Raw genomic sequence first — 25,551 nt, forward strand, 5'->3', positions numbered from 1 at the left:
GCAGCGATTCTTCTTGGCATTGACTACATGAGATTTTGAAAGGTGATGTGAGGAATCTGACACCATGCCTGATGAATAGCACTGTCCAGTTCTGTGAGATTTGATGGTTGTGTAATCAGCTGCCTGATGGCTCTTTTAACTTCGTCCCACAAATGCTCAATTGGATTGAGATCTGGTGATTGTGGGGGCCACCTAAGCAAAGTAAAGTTTCCCTCATGTTCTTGAAACCACTCCTGCACAATACAAGCACCGTGGCATGGCGCATTGTCTTGTTGGAAGAAGCCATCTCCATTAGGACACGCCATCAACATGATAGGATGAACTTGATCGGCAATGATACTTAGGTATGTTGTGCTATTCAGACGTTGTTCCACATGAATTAAAGGGCCCAAATCATGCCAGGAAAACATGCCCCAAACCATAACACTGCCCCCACCAGCTTGAAGGGTTGTACTCATGCATGTGGGATGCATGCTTTCATGCTGTTTCTGCCAAATTCTCACTCTGCCATCTGGATGATGCAACTGGAAACATGATTCATCAGACCACGTGACTTTTTTTCCAGCGCTCGACTGTCCAATCCTTATGTTCCTGTGCGAATTGGAGACGTTTTATCTTGGTAACTGCAGACAGCAAAGGTGCTGGAATAGGCCTCCGGCTTCCATATCCCATACAATGCAGTGTATGGCTAATTTGCCTACAAACGTCAGGTGGTCATAATAATCTGGCCACTCACGTTCAAATATATCCCACGTTCAAAGGCTGTTAAATCGCATTGTTCACCCATATCTTTAGAAAAAAATCACTTCTACTGTCATGGCAAACAACCTGCTTCCCTATTTATAATGGTCTGGTCCTCTAGCAGCTTCAGTGCGAAATTATAGCTAATTTGACTACAAACGTCAGGTAGCCAGAATGATCTGGCCACTGAGTGTATATAGATGCATTTTCTTAGGATCTCATCATATACTGCTTCATATTCTAGGATTTTTTATGGCACTATAACATCTCAGTCTAAGTAGTAAAGCTTTTTGTTGTTGTTGCTGTTAATTCTCTCCCGAGGATATATTTCCATTGATTTTTAGAGAGAGTGGAAGGAAGGGGGAGAGACAGAGAGTGAGAAATATCGATTGGTTGCCTCCTGCACGCACCCCAACCAGGACCCGGAAGGAGCCTGCAACCAAGGTACATGCCCTTGACCAGAATTAACGCAGGACCCTTCAGTCTGTGGACTGAAACTCTATCCACTGAGCCAAACTGGCTAGAATGTAAGCAGTAAAGCTTTAGACAGCAAAAATTATATAGATATTTTGTCCATAATAAAGAATATATAAAGTATTTTTTTAAAAAAAAAAAAAAAGCTTGGCTGGTCATTGAAGTAAAAACAAAATAATCTTACCATTATTTATTTTGGATTGTGATTTTTCCATAACTGACGTTGTTAATTGACTGTTTGATTCCAGGAGACATGGAGAGGTGCTAAGAGTGGAATTGGAGAAAGAATACCTTTCATGTCTGTACCTGTATAAAAAGAACATTTTCTTTACTACAGGCTCATTTAGTATCATGCAAAAAATATTACATGTATACTAATTACATGACTCATTAGGGTACTTGTTTGAGTTCTCAGCTATCCCTGGATCACCAAACCAAACCAGTGTTTAATAGCAGAGATTTCTGAATATACTGCCAGAAAATCTGGTTCATAGGTGTTGTACCCTATTTGAACCTGTCAATTATCCATTGTAATGATAGAAAATAAAAGTAAGAATTATTCATAGAGGTTCATTTTAATATAGAATGACTGTAAATTACATACTATCTTGGTGGAAAAAATATGCCTATTGAAGTTGGTTAGATAAGGAGGCAAAGAAGTAATGGAAAGGGGACCCAGGGTATAAATGCTTTCAAAGTAGGGATTTTAGTTCTAACATGGATTCAAACCATGGCTGAGACAATCTTGATTCTGATGCATGAAATTCTATAGTAGCTACGGAGAGCTATATCTCTACAGAGACTATCATTAATAGTTTCCCTGCTTTCAAGTTTGCTCCACCAGAGGTATTTTTCCAAGCAGTAGTCAATGTGACCCTTTAAAATATGTCAGAGCATGCCCCTCTGCTCAAAAATCCCCACTGGTTTCTCATCTCATTCCAGATGAAGCTAAAGTCCCTGCAATTGTTTGCCACGCTACTACTCAAGGTGTGGTGTGCAGACCAGCAGCACCAGCTGAGTCTCAAGTCTATATTTTACCAAGAGCCTGCAGTGAAATGTCCGTCAAAGTTTGAGAAACAACCTTGACACCTTCACCCATTTTTTTTGTACACTTTCCCCTGGCTCATCCCACTGGGTCACAAGGCTCCCTACAGTTCACCCAGGCTCCCTCCTGCTGCAGAAACTTAGCATTCACTGCTCATTTTGCCTAGAATCTTCCTCCCCAGACATCTGTGTAGCTCTCCCTTTCATTTCTTTCAGTTGTTCCCAAATGTCACCATCTCAGTGAGCCATTCCCTGAAGATCCTATGTTAAATAGCAACCTGCTACACACATACTCCTTCTGTGTCTTATTGGGTTTTCTTCAACATTATTTGTCTTACTATATCGTTATTTCTTGGTTCATTGTCTATTCCTCATAAGATTTATGGAAGCAGAGATTTTTCACTACTTTATCCTTATTTCCTAGAACAGTAATCAATATATATTTCTTAAATTCATGAGTTAGATGACCTACCACACATAAAGCTAAACACAGCCTCTTGGGGGCACGCCCTCAGTAATTGATATCCATGATTAATATTATTTGTTGGCCATTTGCTGCTAGGCAGACAGAGCGTATGTAGTAGGTAGTCTTTTAGAGAACAAAAATTATATTTGGACAAGTACCCAATTAGTGACACATCCTGTAGAAGGTTGAAAACAAGTTATTATAATAATCCTCAGTAGATAGTAAACTTCATGAAGTGTGTGTATGTTTTGTTTCTGTATTTTTCTTCAGTGAAGTAGTCCCATTACCTGACACAGCAGCAGGCAAATGGCAGAACTAAATAATGAATAAACAAATATATCTTTCATCATGTAAAAGGTGAATATGAACATGAATCTCTTTCTGCCCCTCTGGCATCCTTTGTCAGCACTAGCCCGACTGTCTGGCTGGCCTTCTCTTAGATACACTCCTCTCAGGTGGATTGGAGACCCATTTCCTCGGTCTCTTCCTTTGCGTCTTCCTTCGGCATTGGCCCACATAAAACCTTTGTAGAACCTCAGTGATCCAAGGAAACTCTGCCCCTGTGGAAAGGAGGCCAGAGATATGTCCAAGAGCAGGCAGAGCCCTGAAGCCATGAATCTCTCTCCAAGTAAAAGTGAAGGTAGAGGGAAACCATACAAACAGGTAGGAGAGATCCCACACAGAGGCTTCTGTGCACCACCTTTATAGACTGGCCACAGAGGCCAAAATTGGACTTGAGGCATTTAAGTGATCTGGGAATCTGAGGACAAGTTTGGACCAGATCATTTCTAAGTCTCTCCAGCTCTAAAATGTCACAATGCATTGATCTACACTGGGCAATAATTAAAGTATTAATTGATAAATAATTTTAAAGTTATTCTCTTGTTTCTATACCTCTTGGAAGTCACTTCTCTCAGTCAGCAATAGGTAAGCACAGAGGACCGAGGCAACATGGATATGCATAAAGAAGTTAGAATACCTGCTTTAGGAGTTCAGTGCTATAATATAAGACACCTAAACGTGAGAAAGTCACCAGACTCTTTAAGTCATGGTCCTTAGCTCCAAAGTAACAAAGTATAAACTATGTTCTTCTACCCCATAGATTATTGTAAGGATGGAATCTATACTAATAAAAGGCCTGTGGCCGTGATGCCATAACGCTGTCATGACCAAACGAGCAGAGGGAGCAGAGGTGGGCGGGACGGGGGTGAGCTATTAGCAGCGGGGAGCTATGAGTGGCTGAGGTCAGGGCACGAGCTACAAGTGGCAATGGGTGGGGCAGCCACCTGAGGCAAGTGGAAGCGAGCTACTTGATCAAGATTTCATGTGCACTGGGCCTCTAATCCTATATAATAAAAGGATAATATGCAAATTGACCATAACAGCAGAATGACTGGGAATGACTGGTCACTGAAACACACTGACCACCAGGGGGCAGACGCTCAATGCAGGAGCTGCCCCCTGGTGGTCAGTGTGCTCCCACAGGGGGAGCTCTGTTCAGCCACAAGCCAGGCTGATGGCTGCCAGCACAGCGGTGGTGACAGGAGCCTCTACCGCCTCCTCAGCAGCGTTAAGATGTCCAACTGCAGCTTAGGCCTGCTCCCCGCTGGCAAGTGGACATCCCCCGAGGGCTCCCAGGCTGCCAGAGGGATGTCTGACTGCCAGATTAGGCCCAATCCCCCAGAGAGTGGGCCTAAACCAGCAGGTGGACATCCCCCGAGGGGTCCCAGACTGTGAGAGGGCACAGGCCGGGCTGAGGGAACCCCCCCTCCTCAGTGCACAAATTTTTGTGCACTGGGCATCTAGTGACATAATAAAGGTAAAAAACCTTTGGAACTACTAAAGTTACATGCAAGTACTAACAAATGTACTAACAAAGCCCCAAAAGTAGATTTCAGAGTTCAAGGATACAGACACCCCACTTTAATTGAAGAAGTGCTATGAGATAATATTTGTAAATGGAATACTCATTTTGAGTTGATAACATATCCTTATGTCAATGTCCTGCCAGTCAAGTGTACCATGACCCAGCATATTACCAGTAATACTCACTCATTACCCATTTGACGCCCATTTGACATTTATCACATAGTATATTCATTTCGTTTTGCTTATATATTTTGCCTCCACAGCTAAATTAAAGCACTTGAATGAAGACATATAAGTGAAAATTTCCCTTTAAGTTTGTTGACATCAATACATAGAAGTGTCTCAAACTTTTTTTCTTACAGATTACATTATAGGTAAAATTGCAAGTGCTCTGAAATTTTGCCCAAAGAAGATATAATAAAAATAAGATAGAATTTATCAGGGGCCATTTTATAACATTTAAATAATTAATTGTAACCATAAAAAAAGAAATGCAGCTGTTGGTTACAGCAGGAACAGGATGATTGCATTTGACTCACTGTTCCATGAAGAACTGAGGCAGTGCGATGAGCAACGTTCCGACTCCCATGATCAGGCAGCCCACTCCAATGATTTTTGGCCTGTGAAGTCTGGCTCCAAAGTAGCTAACAAATGTTATAACTAAGAGATTCCCTTGGAAGAAAAGAATAAATGTTCATAAGTTAGAGAACTTAGAAAAAGTCAGCAGAATAACTACATGAGGTTAAGTCAATGAATGAATGTCTATAGCAAGCCTAGTGATATTTTGTTGTGACTCAACTGTTTCCAATCATCATTCCTATCATTTGACTTTCTTTCCTTTAAACTGAGAAGACTGTTGAAATTGTCTTTTTACTCATTATTTCAATCAGGTTACCCCTTTGTCAGAATATTTTAATGACCAAGCCTTCTATTTCATTTTCACACACCCTAATGATTTGTCCTTTTAAAATGTTTTATCATTAATCAAATTGTAGAAGGCATCTTTCAGCTGTTCTCTTAAATTTTCTTTGCTGATTTGGAAGTAAACTTTATTATTGTTTCTTCATTTATTAAAGTTTTCTAATAAAACTTCTTATAGCTTCCCATTTGCTCTTGAAACACATATTCTTGCTTTAGCTGAATATAAACTAGTAAGAAAAAGTAAAACAACTGTACCTCACTTTAAATGAAATCAAATTATAAAATTCATATTTTTACAAATGATATTTATAATTTGTTTATATCCTTTTTACAAAAAGATAAGATTCAAAGTAGAAGTACAAATTACATAAATACCCATATCAATTAAGGAACATATTATATAACTTCCATGTATATTTATAATACAAATTTTATGAAATATAAAATCTTACAAATTATACACATCTATCTTATAAAAAATAACTAAGAAATACTTTCTGAAGGTGGAATTAGGTCTTTCTAAAATGTCTCTGGAGATGCGTGTGATGATGAAGACACTGACTAACCATGCTTTAGGGATGATGTCCTCGTGCTTTCCTCCGCACAAAATTCTTGGAACAAGGTGGTAAGAGATATAGAAATATTAAAAATGCAGAATCTCGGCAGCTCCCAAAAGTGTCTGAGTCCACGGATCCGAGGGCAGGCCAAGAAATCTGCATTTTTAATCCTAGCTCAAATGTGTTGGTGAAGATGGTTCCTGGAACATATTTTGATAAACACTGTTAGGGTGTTGGATATCAAGGGGCTTTAAAGGATTAACTATTTGCATTTTGAACATTTAGTTTTCTAAGCACTAGAGTGCTAGATAGAGCAAGAACGTAGCAATAACGCAGCACTTGATTGTGGTGGCTGATGGGTAGCCTTGCGTTAAAGTCCTTCTTGATGTTTCCAATTTTTTTTTAGCAAGAGTGTTCCCTTACATCTGCAAGCAATCATCTAATTTACTACTGTTCATTCACATTGCCAGCGTTAGTCAAGTGCAAAAAGCACAGCAATTTTTCTAGCCTGGAGGACAATAATGATAGTGAGAAAAGTAGATTACATCATGGCTCCAGGCTTTATGGCTTTCAGAAGATTTAACCTCCTTTTAATTTTCATATTAAAAAACATTGAGTATGAGATTTCTCATTTGACATCTAAGTATTTAGTAGAGGAACTTTTGTGTTGAATATATTGCTAATTATGTCTATATTTTTGTTAGAGTGTCACAGTAAAAACAAAACAAAACAAAACCCGGAAAGTTTATTTCCAGTTTATAAATAATGTCTCCCTACACCACCTCCCCTCCCCACTTCCCTCACAATAGAGGACTCAATGTTTACAGTCTGTTTTTGTGTTACATTAGTGGGTATGCCAAATACTGCATGATATCATTTCAGCATCTGTGATATGTAGATGAGTCATGTTCTTTTACTTAGTATCCTTTCTGAATTCTTGGAAGATACACTTGAAGAATAAATGGTGATAAATGATCTTTAAAAGATTGACTTGGATATCAAAATTCTTTCACATCTACCATCACTAGCCTGTCAAAAAGCAATGGTTCCATAGAGTTTTAAAAATATGTTTTACCAAACTTTCAAGTAACAGATTCTACATACACACAGCATTTCAGATAATAGAAAACTCCTCAACTCACCTTATTAGACTAATATTTTTAATATATTTTATTGATTTTTTACAGAGAGGAAAGGAGAGGGATAGAGAGTTAGAAACATCAATGAGAGAGAAACATCAATCAGTTGCCTCCTGCACACCTCCTAATGGGGATGTGCCCGCAACCAAGGTACATGCCCTTGACGGGAATCGAACCTGGGACCTTTCAGTCTGCAGGCCAACCTCTATCCACTGAGCCAAACTGGTTAGGGAAAGACTAATATATTTTGAAATCAAAGCTACACAAGAACAATAAAAGAAAAGACCAAATATAGTTTATTCCAGGAGTACAGAGGTATTATAAAAAAAGAAAATTAATAAAATAACTATAGTTATCTTAACTTATGTAGAAAATCATTCAATATAATTAGCCCCTCATTTGTAATAAGAAAAAAATATCTGAGCAAATTAACTTTTAAGGCATATATATCAAAACCACAATCAAACACATTGCTTAATTGTTAAATTTTAAAAGCATTTTTATTAAGGTCAGATATAAGAGAAGGATGCCCATTTTCACTGCTTTTATTCACTCTAATACTGAGGCCAAAGAAATAAGGCAAAACCAATAAATAACAGATCTATGAATTTAGAAAGAATAATATAAAATCATCTTATGTTTCAAACAATATATCTGTTCAGAAAACTCTACACCATCTATAGACAATCAATTAAAATGAACAAAAATTAAACAAGGTTGCTGCATACAGATAACATTTAGAAATCAATATTGTATTGAGATGGTCTAACCTACTGCACACCCAGGCTGTTTGATGTGGCCTATTGCTCCTAGGCTACTAACCTGTACAGCATGGTTACTGTACTGAATACTGTAGGCAATTGTAACACAATGGTAAGTACTTGTACAGTGGGGCCTTGACTTACAACTTTAATTCGTTCCGTGACGGAGCTCGTAACTCAAATTTCTCGTATGTCAAAACAATTTTCACCATTGCAATGACATGTGATGCTGGGCTGATGTTGTGGCGTTCACTGTGACGTTTGCTGTGCCAACTAGCGTGGGGTATCTGAAGCTGGCTCGTAACCCGAATTTTAGCTCAAAACTCAAAGCAAAATATCGGCAGAGAGACGGCTCATATCTCGAAAAACTTGTTAGTCGGGACACTCATAAGTCAAGGCCCCACTGTATATCTAAACATAGGAAAGGCACAGTAAAAATACACTATACAAGAGACAAAAATGGTATAGGGCACTTAGCATAAAAGGGAGCTTGAAGGACTAGAAGTTGTTTTGGGAAAGTTGTGAGTGAATGCGAAGGCTCAGGACATTAGTGGGCACTACTGTAGACTTCACAAACACTGTCCCATAAGCTCTCCCCAGCATCAGCATCACCTGGGGTTTCTTAGAAATGCCGAATCTTATTTCCCTCCCTACAGAATCAGTACCTGCATATTAACAAGATTGCCTAGAACAGTGGTTGGCAAACTGCGGCTCGCAAGCCACATGCGGCTCTTTGGCCCCTTGAGTGTGGCTCTTCCACAAAATACCACGTGTGGGCAGGCATGTACAGTGCGATTGAAACTTTGTGGCCCATGCGCAGAAGTTGGTACTTTGTGGAAGAGCCACACTCAAGGGGCCAAAGAGCCACATGTGGCTCGCAAGCCACAGTTTGCCGACCACTGGCTAGAACATTAACATATGATTAGCACTAAATTTAGACATTTCATTCTGGTAGAATGATGAAAGATTTAAGTAGCAAATGCCCCAAAGCAAGAGGTTAACTATTCATTCTTTTAATTCTTTCTGTGATATTCAGTGTTAAAAACTGAAATATGTAGTATGAATTCAAAAAAGCAATTGTTGAAGAGTTAAAATATTCCTTCACTGTCCTGAAAGTTATCAAGTGAAGCTGAAAATGTAGCCATTGAAGATTTTACTATAGCATATATCTGAGTCCCAATTGGCAGTAGTAACCACAGAGCTACTATTCTATATTAACAAAAAATTAATGCCTCTTAGTTTATCAATTCAAGAAGCTGTCTAACTGGGATTATACCTCTTAAATTATTTCTAAAACTTTGACTAAACTCAATGGGACTTTTCAAATTCTAAGAGGTTGACTATAGTCAATTGCTAACTAAAGACACCTGAGTGTAGAATTTTATTATCTGCTTTGCTCTACTAGTCTTGCCAACAGAATTCCTCTCTCTTCTTTCTAGGCTACTGGGCAGAAACTCCCTTTCATGGTTTAACTTCTTCTTTAATAATTACAATGATTTTTCATACTGCCCATTTGGATTCTTCTGAATTTTGAACCACAGAGCTTCCAGGATAAATGACTTCTGTACAGACACTCACCACATACTTTTAAACTCAAAATACTGAGACCATCTCTCCTCTCCACCCTCCTCCGGGAAAGGCTCTCACTCTGATTGAGAACTCTGAAATGGATGATTGGTATAATATTGAACACCTGGAATGTATTGTTGGTTGCTCAGAGAGAACAAATTACAGTGAAGATGTCCTTTACTCAGGCCTAGAAGACCTTGCGCTTAAAAGCCAGGCATCTGCAATACCTACCAATTTCAAAACTTCCATCAATAACTCCCACCAGGGAGGAAGGGATTTCAAACCTTCTCTCTATTTGAGTGATGGTGCTCTTCAGATAGCCTTCTGCCAGTGCTTTGGCAAAGTAAACGAAAGATAAGGCTCCCAAGAACACCTGGAAAATATGACAGGTCACATTTAGTGACTCCAGCTTGACACACAACTGAAAACTTACTAAACAAATAAATGAACAAACAAACAAAACCCCAAACCAAGAACAATGTAGCAAGCTTGTTATCATTAAACATTTTATTCAAGCATTTCAACCTCAAACTCACGTAAAATTAAAAAAAAATTCAATTTCTTTTGGAAATAACAGATATTTACTCAGAATGTAAGTTGAATTCCTTTTTTCCTCTCCTTTCTTCCTCTTTCCTCCAAAGGATATTGAAAAGAATTGTGGCTTTGAAAAGAAAACTTATTCTATGGTGAAGCAAAGAGAGGTAGGAGCCATTCATAGGTAAGAAAATAAGAAACCATAAACCAAACACTTCACATCTTAACCACAAATTTAGCACCCATGATTGTGTGATTCATAGTGATGGTGCATGAATTTTTTTGCTATCTGGCATATGTATTTTCCTAGACCCAGGGGTAAAATAGGGTATCCATAGGGTAGGTTATCATTTATATCAAAAAGACATATTTGTTGGTGGATGTTTGGTACAAAGAAAGATAGGAAGTTGGAGTGAAAAAAAGCACCATTTAACCCTATCCCCTCCACTGACCATACTGTGCAGCAAGAAAGGTCAAATTTTTTATTTTTAAAATGGGAATAATGTAGATGTTTCATAGATTAAATGTAATAACTGTGCATAGTATAATATCTGGTATCTGGCACATGGTAGATATTCAGTAACTATTCATTTCTTCTTCCTCTCTCTTTTTTTTTTGTTAAGAATGGGCATGCAAATGAGCCAGGAAAGTAGTACTTAGCAATTTTATCTACATCAGTGGTTCTCAACCTTTCTAATGCCGCAACCCTTTAATACAGTTCCTCATGTTGTGGTGACCCCCAACCATAAAATTATTTTCGTTGCTACCTCATAACTGTAATTTTGCTACTGTTATGAATCATAATGTAAATATCTGATATGCAGGATGTATTTTTATTGTTACAAATTGAACACAATTAAAGCATAGTGATTAATCGCAAAAACAATATGTAATTATATATGTGTTTTCCGATGGTCTTAGGTGACTCCTGTGAAAGGTCGTTCAACCCCCAAAGGGGTTGTGACCCACAGGTTGAGAACCGCTGATCTACATGGTCAGGCAGAGATTGCTTTCACTACCTGGCACACGGTGGTTTCAATAAATTGCATCTAAGGTCATTTTTAAAAAAGGAAACAAATTTTTGCTTCTAGTTATATTGTATAGAAAATATAACTAGACAGAGAGCCAAGAGTATCAACTCCACTTAATTTGCTGTTATTCTTCTGTTCACTACTTACAGTTTTTTAGCATTTAATTGTTTGTTACCTTTAGTTCACCACAGCAGGGCCGTTTTTCCTCTGAGGAGGAATATTCTGTTTTGAAGGAAGGCCTCTCAACAGGTTGCACTGAATTTTTGCAGAATAACTGGATATTTTCTTTGGATGAAGTGTCCATTATGAAAATGTTCCTTGACTCTGATCTGTCAAAGTTGATTTTAAAAGTAAAAAACAAAAACATTTCATTCAAACCCACATGGTTTATTAAATAATATTTTTATTTCACAATAGATCACAATTCTGTAGACATAATTCGCCCTGAAAGTACCTTATTGTACCACAGTAAGTTGGCAAAGTTTTTCCAATTAAAATTGACCAGGATGTTTGATTAAATAATCCTGCTATCAGGAGTTGGGTGCCAGCATTTCTCTCCAGTTTAAGCCTCATTATGGCAAAGAATAAATTTAAATGTTGCCTTTGGAATAAATAATGAGGCAGAATTTTGCTAACTTTGTGGTCTTGCCAGCTTAAACTAGAAGCAGTCAGGAAAGGAAGAAGAGGAATTCGGTCATTTGAATGTTGCTTCATTAGAATTAAGTCTTTAAAGCCTTTAAATCTATCCTCTTAGCGGAAGAGTCCTAGAATACCACATTGTGACTCCTATAAGTCCCCAACATCCAAACCCTTAAAATATGGAGAAAAAAAAATAAGAAAGGACCAATTTGTGTTATCATTTTAGTTTGACAAATAAGGAAACCACTGTAAAATTTGTATTGCAGACTTAGATTTAACTCAGGCGAAAGTAATCTCTGGCCTCCCTTTCTGGGTTTAATTTCCCACCCTCCCTTACTGAGTCCTGGACATGTTCACATACTCTGAACCTACATTATCCCTGTTCATATCAATATTTACATATCTTATGTCCCCTTTTCTTTAGGATTCCTCATGGCTGGCTCAGTGACAGTCAGAAAGAAATCTAAGTGAAAGAATTCAAAAATAAAATAACTTCCGAGTCACCTTAATGTTTACCAGAGGATGCATTTCATATTAATAGAGGTCTTCCATGTTTTCATCATTCTTACTAAAGAAATAAAGTTAGGGGCAAAGTTCCAAGTGCTGTGGTAGAAATTTAGGTTTATTCTGCCAATATGTATGTATGTTACTGAGTTAAATATCAAAAGAAAGACCTAAACAATTTAAAAGTGGAGAGAATTCCTCCAGGGAGTGTGAAATGAGTCGAAAAGTGTACAGCAAAGACCTAGTTTTAAAACAATAATTACTAAACTTTTAGATTATTTGATTTCATGAATGTGCCTAACAACGTTCAAAATATAGACAAAGGAAAGTGAGTAAAACAGAAAAAGATTTAAAAATCCTAAAAACTAAAGTAAATGACGAGGTGATAATGCTAAACAAAATCAAAAGATAAAAACACAAGGATACAATATTAATAAGATGTAAATATTAGGAGTATAAAGCATAAAAATCATGCACAATGTATATAACTAAAATCTTGACAAAATGGATAACTTTCTAGCAAATATTAATTATCTGTATTGATATAAACCAGAAGAAGAAAATAGCCAAGGAAGCCTCAACAAAAATACTCTAAAACTAGCTCTTAAACAAAAATACTAAGGACAGATGATGTAATAGGAGTGTTTTGCTAAGAGATGTCTTTCAAGGAAAGACAGCAAATAATGGAAACAGATGATAATAGTCTCCATTCACTTGACAAAGTTAAAATTACTTTGATAATAAAATTTCATTAAGATAGCACAAAAAGGAAAACTTCAGACCAAATCTAGACATGCTAAAATACAAAAAATACTAGTAAATTCAAATTAACTAGTATTTTATAATTAAAATATATTTAAAAATGTAATAATATTAGGAACTATATCACTACATTAAAATTTCAAAGATACATTGTACACCTTAAATATATACTTTTTATTTGGCAATCATACTTCAAGTTGTAAAAGGAGAGTTAAAATAGAAAAATAATAAAATCTCAGTTGATGCAAAACAGGAAGTATCAAAATTCAACATCATTTCTGATTTTAAAAAGACACATTCTAAGAAACTAAAAAATTAAAATTCTTCATACCAACTATCGGATACCAACGACCAACTTTATATATCCATTGGATCACTGAAACTTCTTTTCCAGAACAATATTTTTCAAAAACAATGAAAACAGGGTCTGGGGAAAAATGAGGTTATACAGTGTTAAATAGGTTTCTTTAGTACAAAACTACTGAGTACCTTTAATTAAAATTTTAGAGAAACCCATTGCTTATGATGATTTAAAAAAACTAGCTAAATGTCCAGTAAATTATGGTATACTCAGGCAATGACATCTTTTGAAGCCCTTAGAAATTAGTGTAAAGAAGTAAATATACATATATATATTTATATATTTATATATATTTATAACTATTTTCATTATAGAGTTGGTTTTAAAAATACATGCTCCTAAGCAGTATTAACATTCTATTCTATATAAGAAACACCTACACATTCACATATATATGCATAGAAACAAAACTTAAGAAATGCCATTAAGAAAATGTTAACACTCATTATTTCTGGTTGATGATATTGTAGATGATCTTTATAAATGTTTTGTGTGTCTATATTGTCTAAGTTTTCTATAACAAACACCAATTTCTTATATAAAAAGACTTTAAAATAATAAAAATATCACCAAGCAAAACAATATATGAACCTGAAAATTTTTAAAATACAAAATAAATACTATTAAATGTACAGTTTAAAATGCAGTCTTCTTCCAAGAACTAAACTATACAAGTCAAACTGACCTACTGTTTTAGGAGCCTAGAAATATTATTTCCCATCAGCCAGTGACTGGAAAATGAAAATAAATTGTTTAATAAGAAAATTACTATCACTTACAAATTGAATTCCCTGTTCACATGGGTTTGAAAACATTAAAAGGGTTACATTTAGAATGTAAATGCTGAGGAGAGAAAAAACATCCTTTTGAAAAGTTTATTAAAAACTTAAGACATCAAAATACATTGTCTTCCTACATTTGGAGATGTTGACACAAAAATCTCTCTAACTAGTCTCCAGGAGTGATGTCAAAACAAGAGAACTATAGTCATCCTCGTCGATGCTGTGTTAGGGCAAAATGATATCCCACTTAAAATACTGACACTGAATAGCTTTAGTAAAAATATAATTTTATTTTGATGGCTAATTTGCATATCCTTTCAAGTATAGCATGTTTCAAGGAGCATGCGCTTTTCCTCCCTCTGTGAAAAGGGGGGGAAGAAGCTCAATGACATGAACAGAAAGATCGTTGGGGCCTGCAGGTGCTCGTTCTCTTTTGCTCTTGATTTGCTATTGCAGACGTAGAGCAACAGCACAGATATTTAGAAAGATTTGCGCTTGAAAAATTCTTAATTGTTCTCCTACCACTTGGAGAGATTATTCCAGGAAAGAGGCATGGCAAAGTTCTCATCCAACACCGTGGGTTGAAGTATACCTTATTCTAGAGAGGGAAAATTAACCAAGCAGAATTTCTTCATTTAAGTCTGAAAATAAATAAATGGAATTCCCTGTTCCCATAGGTTTGAAAATCAATCCTCCGGTCTTTAAAGAGCTCAAGTGGCCTCAGAAGGTTATAGTTAGAGCACACAAATGCCCTGATCCTGTGACCAACCACCCAGCAATCAGCTTCCCAAGACTGCCCCAAGTCAGAAAGGCAGCCACTTCCCAACACTCTTCTCTCAGTCATCTCACATGAAGATGTGAGACCCCGGACACCAGGATCCCTCCCTTCAGGAATGTGTGTTCTCTAGAAAGCAGATCTCCCAAAAAAAGTAATTGTGTTAGATTCAGATTTAATAGGTACTATTTATGTGCCAGGTGATTTATATATTTTCGGCTATTTTTCAAAACAACTGACCAAGTTTGACATTATCATTCCTATTTCATAGAAAATGATACTGCTCAGAGCAGTGAAACATCTTGTCAAAAACTTCCCAACTAATAAACATCAGAGTCGAAATGGGAACCTAGATCTGAGTGTGCCTGACTTCTTTAACCAGTCTTCTCTGTTTCCACCAGCTTAACCAGGGGGCCCAACATCTTTCATGGAAACGTGTTATGGATAAGACACTATGCAGAACTCAAGGGTTTATTCACCTCTCCCCTGTGAGGATCCGACGTGATAGTCACAAAATAGGAATGCAGAAACCAAATCTTACCTGGAGGTGGAGATCAAAGACAGCCACTTCCTCTCAATGTGCTCAGCAAGCGGCTGGACCACACTCCACAGACTGAGAGAGCAGACTGGGGTGGATGATCCAGCAGCTCTGAGGGGTTTTGCCAGGTGGGGAGAGCCTGGATGGATACAGACAGTGCAGATTAGGAGGAAGAAAAGATGAAGGGCATGGCCTCACCCCTGGGCAATCTCTTTTCTTTCCTCTTTCCTCCTGGCCTCTTTTCCCTGGCAGTCGGCAGAGAACAGGCCAGGCTGGCAACGCCACTGACGTGCATCTCACTCAGCTCCCAGGGCACAGAAAGAGCTGAAGCCTTTGAGCCATTTCTTTGCAATTTGCTGCAAGTTTAAGGCCACACGTGATAAAGCTTTCTTTATGGGAGAGAGTGAAAAAAAGAAAAGACCACTTGTGATCCTACTTGCCGATTCCCAGAAAACACAACTCTGCAGGGGGCAGAGGGTAAGGGAACAGAAGCAGGAGGAGGGAAGGAAGTTTGTAACAAAGATCCCTCCTTTTCCTTCCAAGAAGTTTTTAAGCCAGCTGCTCCTTGAGGACATCACTGGGATCCTGTAAAAAAAAAAAAAAAGGAGGGGGTGGGGAGCTCCTGGGATAAATCTCTTCATGGTTCCTTTTCCCATTGGGAATCTAGAATCTACAGGGACTATATATCAGGTCAGGATCCAGACTCTGCAGAGTTTTCTCCAGAAAGAGTTAATTCTCAGAGACATGATCCGTTGCTCATATCCACAATCTCTGAGTCTTAAAAATAGAGAAAAAACAACCACTGAATTTGGCATTTAATTGTTTATCCTATCTAAATTCCAAGGAAAGATAACTCCTTGCACTTAGAAATTCTACAATTCTAATAAATTCTTTTCCCAAGAGTATTATTATAGGGGATTTTGAACAGCATTAGCTTGCATTTGGCTTATTACTAATGAATTTGCTAGCAGAATTATCCAAGATGTACCATATTCTTAAATGACTGTGACTGTGACTGACTGTGGCCTGGTCACTTAACTTTTCTAAGTTTCAACTTCCTCCTTTGTAAAGCAGAATTTTTTTTTTTTAAAGAGAGAGATTCACAGGATTATTTCAAGGATTAAATTATATCATGTATTCAAATGTACTGTTGGGGGAAAGCCTAAATCTAGGATTGGTCTGAAGAACTGACATGTAGCCTTATTCAAGTTCATAAGAGCTTTAGTAGGAGAAACTTACATAGATGGGCAAAGCAGCTGCTTGCTCCCAGTGGTAACCAGCGGGAAGAATCCACCCCCCTCCCTCTCAGGATGGGGTCTCTTTTTTTATAGAGATTAATAGTTATCCCAGGGATGCAAGGATGGTAAAATATCCACAAATCAATAAATGTGATACATCACATAAACAAATTGAGAGAAAAAAAACACATAGTCACATCAATTGATGCAGAAAAAGCATTTGACAAAATACAACACCCATTTTTGATAAAAACTCTCAGCAAGGTGGGAATAGAAGAATCATACCTCAACATAATAAAAGCCATATATGACAAACCCACAGCCAACATCATACTCAATGGGCAAAAACTAAAACCATTTCCCTTAAGAACAGGAACAAGAGAGGGGTGCCCACTCTCACTACTCCTGTTCGACATAATACTGGAAGTATTAGCCATTGCGATTAGACAAGAAGAAGAAATAAAAGGCAACCAAATTGGAAAAGAAGAAGTAAAACTGTCCTTACTCGCAGATGACATGATATTATACATAAAAAACCCTAAAGACTCCATCAGAAAACAATTAGACTTAATAAATGAATTCGGCAATGTAGCAGGATACAAAATTAACGCCAAGAAATCTATGGCATTTCTATACACCAATAGTGAACTTACAGAAAGAGAGACTAAAAAAGCAATCCATTTACCATCACACCAAAAATATTAAGATACTTGGGAATAAACTTAACTAAAGAGGTAAAAGACATCTACTCAGAAAACTACAGGACGCTGAAAAAAGAGATAGAGGAAGACATATACAGATGGAAGAGCATACCATGTTCATGGATTGGTAGAATCAACATTATTAAAATGTCCATACTACCCAAAGCAATCTATAAATTCAACGCACTCCCCATTAAAATACCAACGGCATATTTCAAAGACCTAGAACAAACTCTCCAAAAATTCATCTGGCATAAAAAAAGACCCCAAATAGCTGCAGTGATCCTAAGAAAGAAGAACAAAGTAGGTGGGGTCTCAATACCAGATATCAAGCTGTATTACAAAGCCACTGTTCTCAAAACTGCCTGGTACTGGCACAAGAACAGACATATAGATCAATGGAATAGAATAGAGAACCCATAAATCAACCCAAACCAATATGCTCAATTAATATTTGACAAAGGAGGCAAGAACATACAATGGAGTCAAGACAGTCTGTTCAATAAATGGTGTTGGGAAAATTGGATAGATACATGCAAAAATATGAAACTAGACCACCAACTTACACCATACACAAAAATAAACTCAAAATGGATAAAGGACTTAAATGTAAGATGGAAAACCATAAAAATACTAGAGGAATCCAAAGGCAACAAAATCTCAGACATATGCCGAAGAAATTTCTTCACTGATACAGCTCCTAGGACAATGGAAACTAAAGAGAAAATTAAAAATGGCACTACATCAAAAAAAAAAAGCTTCTGCACAGCAAAAGAAACCATCAACAAAACAAGAAAGCCCACTGCATGGGAGAACATATTTGCCAATGTTATCACCAATAAGGGTTTAATCTCCAACATTTATAGGGAACTCATACAACTTAACAAAAGGAAGATAAACAATCCAATCAAAAAATGGGCAAAGGACCTAAATAGACACTTTTCAAAAGAGGACATTCAGAAAGCCAAGAGACATGTGAAAACATGCTCAAAGTCACTAATCATTGGAGAGATGCAAATCAAAACAACAGTGAGGTACCATCTCACACCTGTCAGAATGGCTACCATCAACAAATCAACAAATGACAGGTGCTGGAGAGGATGCGGAGAAAAGGGAACACTCGTGCACTGCTGGTGGGAATGCAGGCTGGTGCAGCCACTGTGGAATTTCCTCAAAAAGTTACAAATGGAACTCCCATTTGACCCAGTGATCCCACTTCTAGGAATATATCCCAAGAAAACAGAAACACCAATCAGAAAGGATATATGCATCCCTATGTTCATAGCAGCACAATTTACCATAGCTAAGATTTGGAAACAGCGTAAGTGCCCATCAGTAGATGAATGGATTAGAAAACTGTGGTACATCTACACAATGGAATACTATGCTGCTGTAAAAAAAGAAGGAATTCTTACCATTTGCAACAGCATGGATGGAACTGGAGAGCATTATGCTAAGTGAAATAAGCCAGTCAATGAAAGAAAAATACCACATGTCTCACTCATTTATGGATAATAAAGACCATTTATAAACTGATGAACAAAAATAGATACAGAGGCAGAGCAGCATCGAACAGACTGACAAACTACACCGGGAAGGCTGAGGAGGGTTGGGGCGGGGGGCGGGGGGTGGTAAGAGATCAACCGAAGGACTTGTATGCATGCATATAAGCATAACCAATGGACACAAGACACTGGGGGGTAGGGGCGGTCGGGGGAAGGTCAAGCGGAGGGGAAAGGAGACATATGTAATACTCTTTGAAATACTTTAAGCAATAAAAAAAATAAAAAAAAATAGTAAAAGCATACGGTGGATAGTCACATAGACCACCAGAAAGAACAATGCATTTCTTCTTTATTTATTTTTACTTTTGTACAACCCAGTGACCAGACATTGCATAACTTAAACAATGCATCTCTAAGTTAACAGGTAACATCGCGCAGTTATTCACACTCTACACATTCATTAGCCTCCTTGCTGGGGCCTGATGATTATATTTGGGCAGCATTCCGCTTTCTGGGTAGTCAGCCAAACCTGAGGCTACAGTGAGTTAAACAGTCACAGAAAGTTAAACAGAGAGTCCAACATTTCCTAGACACCTTTACTTCTAGAGCCATATTACATCTCTAAAGTGAGTTCCCCACACTCCACCCCAGATTAATATGGATCCTTCCATTTTAAACATCAAACTTTCACAAATTCCCTCAGAACCTTTGCACCATAATGGCTTGGTGTCGGAAGGCACAGCAACAATATAATCCATAGATGCCCAGTATCATTAACAAACAAACAATAATAATGCTGAACAGAGCCCCCTTCCAAGGTAGGGACACAGACTGGACAGAGGATCAAGTGGACAGAGGATCAATTCCTAATTGCTGAATAGTTGAGATTTGGTTGGTCATTTGGGTCAGAGCAAGGGATATGTCATGATGATTATCAGGAATATATACACGACAATCAGTACGTATAAGAACGCATGTTCCTCCCTGGGCAGTAGTAAGTATATCTAAGCCATGTGGTCATGCAACACTATTTTTCTCATTTGTATTGTTCTAAAAAATCTATAGCATACTTGGAACTATTAAGGGCTTGGGCAGTATCATTAGCTAATGGGTAATCTGCTATTCTGAACTAACAGCAGCTACAGCTGGGAAGAAAAATGATAAAAAGATCTATGTACCATTCCACACACTATGACCAGAAAGACAAAGAAGTTACAGGTATAAGCAAAGATTAGTCATAAGCTTCAGGCAAAATACAGGGTACCTTGTCATTTGCCTGGGAGTGGTTTCTGCCCTGGTTTACAATACCACACTGAGTTCCCAGCAGGGGATGGGGCAGTTGGAGGCACTGACTTAAGGAGGCATGGAATGATAATACTTCAAATCATCATGCCCTTAGTGTTTGGTCTGATGGGTTCTGCACCACCAGCTGACAAGGGGTTACTGGAAGCAAACAAGGAGTTGCCTGCATGTTAAGATTTTTTCCCTCCCATAGGCTCCAATGAGCCCTAACCATCTGGGGGCGGGGGGGAATCTGCCACACCCAAGGTACTCGTAGGTGACTGGTCCCTGGCCCTGGGTCATATGGCTCCATCAACATATGGCATAATGTGGCCCCAGTCTGAGAGCCCATTCAGCAGTCGAGTTCTCCAGCTGAATCCTCATCGCTGTCAGTGGTCCACTGGTTAAGAATGATACAGAGTAGGACCTGCTTGTCTGGTGTAGCTATTGAGTTCCATGAGAGCTTCTGACAACCTATGCATCCAACCTTTTAAAGAATGGATTTCTCTTCACAGAGCCTGTTTCAATAGTCTGTCTATCCCCTCCATCAATCCAGCAGCTTTAGGAGTGTAGGGCAGATGGAAGGGCCACATTATATTGATCTCTTGGCCCATTCCTGCACCTGGTGGCCAGTGAAATTAGTGCCTTGGTTGATGTTTGTGGGCCATCCATAGGTAGCATACAGGTGCCTAAGTCTCTGTATGGTAGCCTTTGGGTTGCTTTCTTACTAAGATATGCTTGCAACAGGCCATGGCAGTATCAATGCACATCAATGTATATCTGCAGTTCTGAGACAGTGGCATGGCTGGTGCTCCTGCCCTTGCTATCTGTCCAAGATGCCATGGCAATTGTCTCTTATGTTCGAGAGGACAAGAACACCACTCCTGGCATGCCTCCTTAATATGGGCATGGGTGAGCTCATGCCCATCCGTTTGGCAATTTCCCGGAGTATGTACCCCCCCGTGGCTAGTCTTTAGATGTGGCCAGCAGGCCACTTCTTGAGAGTCACTTCTTTCCTCTGTGTATCAGACCTGGGTCAACTGATCCGCCTCCTGATTTCCTGGAAGGGATGTAACTGTGGGCCAGTACATGGTACTGAGACCTCCAAGCCTCTTGTCCTTTCCCAGATCTCGTTCCACATTTCAGCTCCCATAAAGGGAGGTGCAGAACTTCCCAGTTGTCCTCTTTCCATTGTCCTATTCACAAAGTGAGGCCTTTGTAGACAGGCCAGCTATCAGCCACCAGAGTGATAGGGCTTGATTCATGTACAGTGGGGCCTTGACTTACGAGTTTAATTCGTTCAAGACCGAGCTCGTTAAGCTCGTTAAGGAGCTCGTTAACTCAAATTACTCTATCAACTCAATGCAAAAAATTGGCCAAGAGACAGCTGGTATCTCAAAAAACTGGTTGGTTGGGACACTCGGAAGTCAAGACCCCACTGTATTAGTATCATCCAAGCCGCTTGCAGCTCTGCCAATGACTGCTTTGCTGGCTTCCTCCATCCAGCCATATCATGTCTGTACTCAGCTGTATGGCCACTGCAGTCCAGCGGGGAAGACTGCCCTTAGCAGATCCATCTGTGTACCAGGCAGTGGCAGGGATTGGATAAACTATTCTATTAAACTCCCAGTAGTCCACAGTCATCACCAGGACCCGCCTGGTTTACAGACTAACCAGACAGGGCTGTTAAAGGTATTCTGGGTGGGATGAATTATGCCCACTCTATATAGTTCTTTTACCATATAGGTAATCTCTGTATGCCCCCAGGTAAGAAATACTGTCTCACCGATATAACCTGCCTCAGTGCAGGGAGCTTCACAGGTGTCCATTTCACCTTCCCCCTAAGCATGGGCTTTATTGCTCACATCCCCAAACAGAACTCTCTGATTATTGTGGATATTTTACCTAATTGAGCTAAGATGTTGATGCCTAATATATATTCAGGTAGGGGCAAAATAAACATCTAATAGGACCTCAGGGGCAACTGGCAATCTACCTGCAGAGCAAGATTTGCTCCAGCTTTATGGAACTACCCCATAACCATCTATAGCAGTAACATAGCCTGTAAACTTATGGCTATTACCATAGATCAGTGGGCATTCTGCTCCAGTATCTACCAGGGCCAAGACTCGCTGTTTATTTTGTGGTGTCTAATGGATGGTTAGCTCTATCTAGGGCCTCTGATCCCCGTGCACTATCCTTATCCCTAGTCCAGATTCTCAGGCCCCTCCCATCAAGGGGGCGCTGACAACCCCACCTGGTTCCCATGGCGCATAGTCCCTTCTTAGTTGGCAGTTACTGAAATTGCTGTTTAGGCTTGAGTTTCTGCCACAATTGTACCAAAATAGCTTTAGGCTGTTTGTCAATTTGTAACTGGACAACCAATGGGTCTGGGCTACCTATCACAACTTAAGCCAACTAAGCAGAGACAGGATTGAATCATATATGAGTGTTTATTCCAATACTGCCAGCAGTATGGGAGAGCAGCAGGTCATCCACAAAAATCTACTCTGCCCCTCCCCACAAGCCAGGTGCTTATATTGGGTAGAGGGACAAGGATTATATGGGAAAGTAGGAATTACAGGCATGGGAAAGTAGGCAAGGCATAATGGTTACAGGCAGTGCGGGTTGGGGTGTGGCAGAGGGCAGGTGCCTCCAGGGACCAGATTACAGGCCACAGGCTTGGAGTTGCAAAGGGCAGATGCCTCTGGGACCAGAATGTCTCAGCAACAAGGTTGTTATTCTATTCAGTTCTCAGAAAAGGAGGATGGACTGCATTCCTTTGTTAGGTCCCATGTCCCAGGGCATACAATTCTCAAGCGGTTAGAATGTGCTTTCCTAGTCAGAACAGAACAATTAGGTTAGCAGAGCATGATTAATATGTCTTATAATTATAGTTAGTCCCCAATATTCTGTTTTTGCCCCTAACATTCCCCACTGCTATTTCTATCATCTCATATATATGAGATTAGTTTTAGGTTAAAAGTCTCCTCCTGCTGGACTGCCATTGCTTCTGTCTTGAAAGCAGTTCATGAAGAAGGAATACAGGAAATACAGTATCTAAAAAGAGGAAGACATTGAATGCAGCAGCAAGCAATTAGACTATAAAAATAAACAGGAGATAAATCAAGGTCAGATTCTATAGAACTGTCCCCTTGACCTGGCTCAGCTTTTGATTTGTCCCATGTATAGTCTGGAAGTGGCCTTCAGGGCTTTTACCATGCTACAAGTCAGCTGGGTCGCTTCTACATTAAGGGAGCTTACTATTACCAGCATAACAAAAATGGTTGAAGCAATATATTCAGCAGAGCTCCAAGGTAGAGATCGTCACTGCAGTCTGGTGCCACAGCTGTGAGAAGGTCTCTTTTGGTCTGGAGCCTGTGATATTTCTGGGGCATAAAGCCAGTCAGTCGTCCTAAGGAACAAGGCCTCCCTGTGCTACTGGCAGGGATATGTGAATAATCAGTTACCCCACATATCAGAAACTAAACAATCAGCAGCTTAGCATGTTCATTACTGTAGGGGAAGGTGAAATTATCAGAATGTTTCATATTGTGATTATTAGATACTGAAAGACAATAGCTAGAACAGCCAGTAAAGCTACTGCAGCAACCTTTAGAAATAATCTCTGCACTCTTTTCCCGGACAGTGGGTCCCAATACATAAAGGTCCTTTTATGTGACTTTCTTCCCCAAATGAATAGAATGAGTATAATTCTGTATATCAGCAATAGGTGTCCCAACTCTTACTAGGTAGGATATAAATGTCTGTTCTACATAGGTTCCTCCTAAAAGGCAAAAGTCAGAGATATTAAAAATATTTCTTTTGCTAAATACACCCAAATATTTTCATCTCTTCTGAATGCAATCAGATCTTCTTTAGCTAGATCAGCAGTGGTCGAGTGCAATTATAACAAATGTTGCCTTCAAAAGATGCTCTTGAGGTATTCCTTGGGCCAGGTCATCCAGTCTTCCCCTTCTGGCACCCTCTTCACTCTGGAGTGATGGCCCTTGCTAGGCACCTGGGGCTTTCCACCCTGGTGATCTTCTGTACTTGACCCATTGTTCTTGCTCTGCGCATGTCTGTCTAACTGCCTACCACATCCCCCCCTCAAGGATCTTGGCTCTGAATCCTTTCAGAGAGAAAGGGTTCACGTCTCTTCTGTAGCTGCTTCATACTGAGGAGGGACAAAATTAACCTCAGAGCCAAGAGATCCTTGCTCTCTGTCAGGAATGACGAAGCCTGGGCATGGAAGGAGATGAAAATGGTGTCTAGAGGTGGTATTCCCTGAGTATGAGTAGGGCTTATAACCTAGTAGAGACAAACTATGTTATAAATTTTAGTATTATTGGGGCAAGAGCTAGAGATAAATCAGGAAATCCAGTTCAATTCATAGGTGAAAAATAAAGCTTAGAGTCTAATATTCACAACTCTGTGTTATAGAGTCTACTGAATTCACTAGTTTACTGAAAAACAATCCCCCCCCCCACACCCCAGAAAAAAAAATCACCCCCATTTTCATTAAGGAGCCAAATTAAGACAAATTTATTTACTATAGTAAGTCTAGTTTCAATTTGGCCTGATTATTTTTCATGAACATAATAAGAATAGCAATTGATCATAGGCTTTTTTTAAACATCTGCTTTGCTGGAATTTCATGATTGAACTTTAATTAGCCCCTCAGGGCAAAGAAGCTGAGCCACCTAGTTGCCATCAGGTTTTCCTGCAATACCTATAGACTTGGGTAAATTCCTCACATTCTTAAGGTTCTTACTTTGCCATCTCCCAGGAAAACAACCTTTGTTCTTTACCTGGAAAGACTGGCATGAACCATGTTACCAAGCAAGGTACCAGGCTATTTCTCCAAGGTGCTCTTATTAGCTTCAAAGTCAGTTTTCTGGTGACATCCAGAGTCTGGGCATGGCTCTCTAAGACATGATATTCCAGTCACAGTCTTAGATAATAAAACCACAGTGGGAAACTGGTCTTGTTGAATTCATGGAAAGAAACATATTGCCATGACTCATTCCTTAAGAACTGCAAAATTCCGGAGGGATCAGGTTGGGAGAAAAATATATAATTTACCAAATTGTTTTAAGAAAAGAAACAAGTTTCCTTATGTTTGAAAAAAAAAGATTAAAAATCAGCAATACTTTCAACAAAAATTACAAAAACCATATAATTATTTTCAGTTCATGCAGTCCCATAATCAATTTTTGGTTTTCCTGATTTTTCCTGCCAGTACTTCTATAAATCCAGATACTCTATAAGTGCTAATAATTTTTATCCAGTTCAAAGGGGATGATCTGATTTTTTTTAATTCTCAGAGATATGTAATTAAAAATAAGTCAGAATTCTT

At 38.8% G+C, this 25,551-nt stretch overlaps 1 protein-coding gene across 3 annotated transcripts in view; it reads right to left on the reverse strand.

Moving 5' to 3' along the window:
* SLCO1C1 (solute carrier organic anion transporter family member 1C1) overlaps positions 1-15,584 on the reverse strand; it is a 56,129-nt gene extending 40,545 nt beyond the window's left edge. For all 3 annotated transcript variants that reach the window (XM_070407821.1, XM_070407822.1, XM_070407820.1), the window contains exons 1-6: positions 15,471-15,584; positions 13,343-13,438; positions 11,282-11,435; positions 9,773-9,914; positions 5,134-5,266; positions 1,400-1,521 (exon numbers count right to left, since the gene is read on the reverse strand). In XM_070407821.1, the coding sequence (XP_070263922.1) occupies positions 1,400-1,521; positions 5,134-5,266; positions 9,773-9,914; positions 11,282-11,410 (526 nt within the window). In that variant the 5' untranslated portion in view covers positions 11,411-11,435; positions 13,343-13,438; positions 15,471-15,584. The remainder of the gene's footprint in view (positions 1-1,399; positions 1,522-5,133; positions 5,267-9,772; positions 9,915-11,281; positions 11,436-13,342; positions 13,439-15,470) is intronic.
* Between the last annotated feature and the right edge of the window lie 9,967 nt (positions 15,585-25,551).

The sequence above is a fragment of the Myotis yumanensis genome, unplaced genomic scaffold, assembly GCF_028538775.1.
Source record: "Myotis yumanensis isolate MYYU_CA2020_CCGP unplaced genomic scaffold, mMyoYum1.0.hap1 SCAF_3, whole genome shotgun sequence".
Classification (NCBI taxonomy): domain Eukaryota; kingdom Metazoa; phylum Chordata; class Mammalia; order Chiroptera; family Vespertilionidae; genus Myotis; species Myotis yumanensis.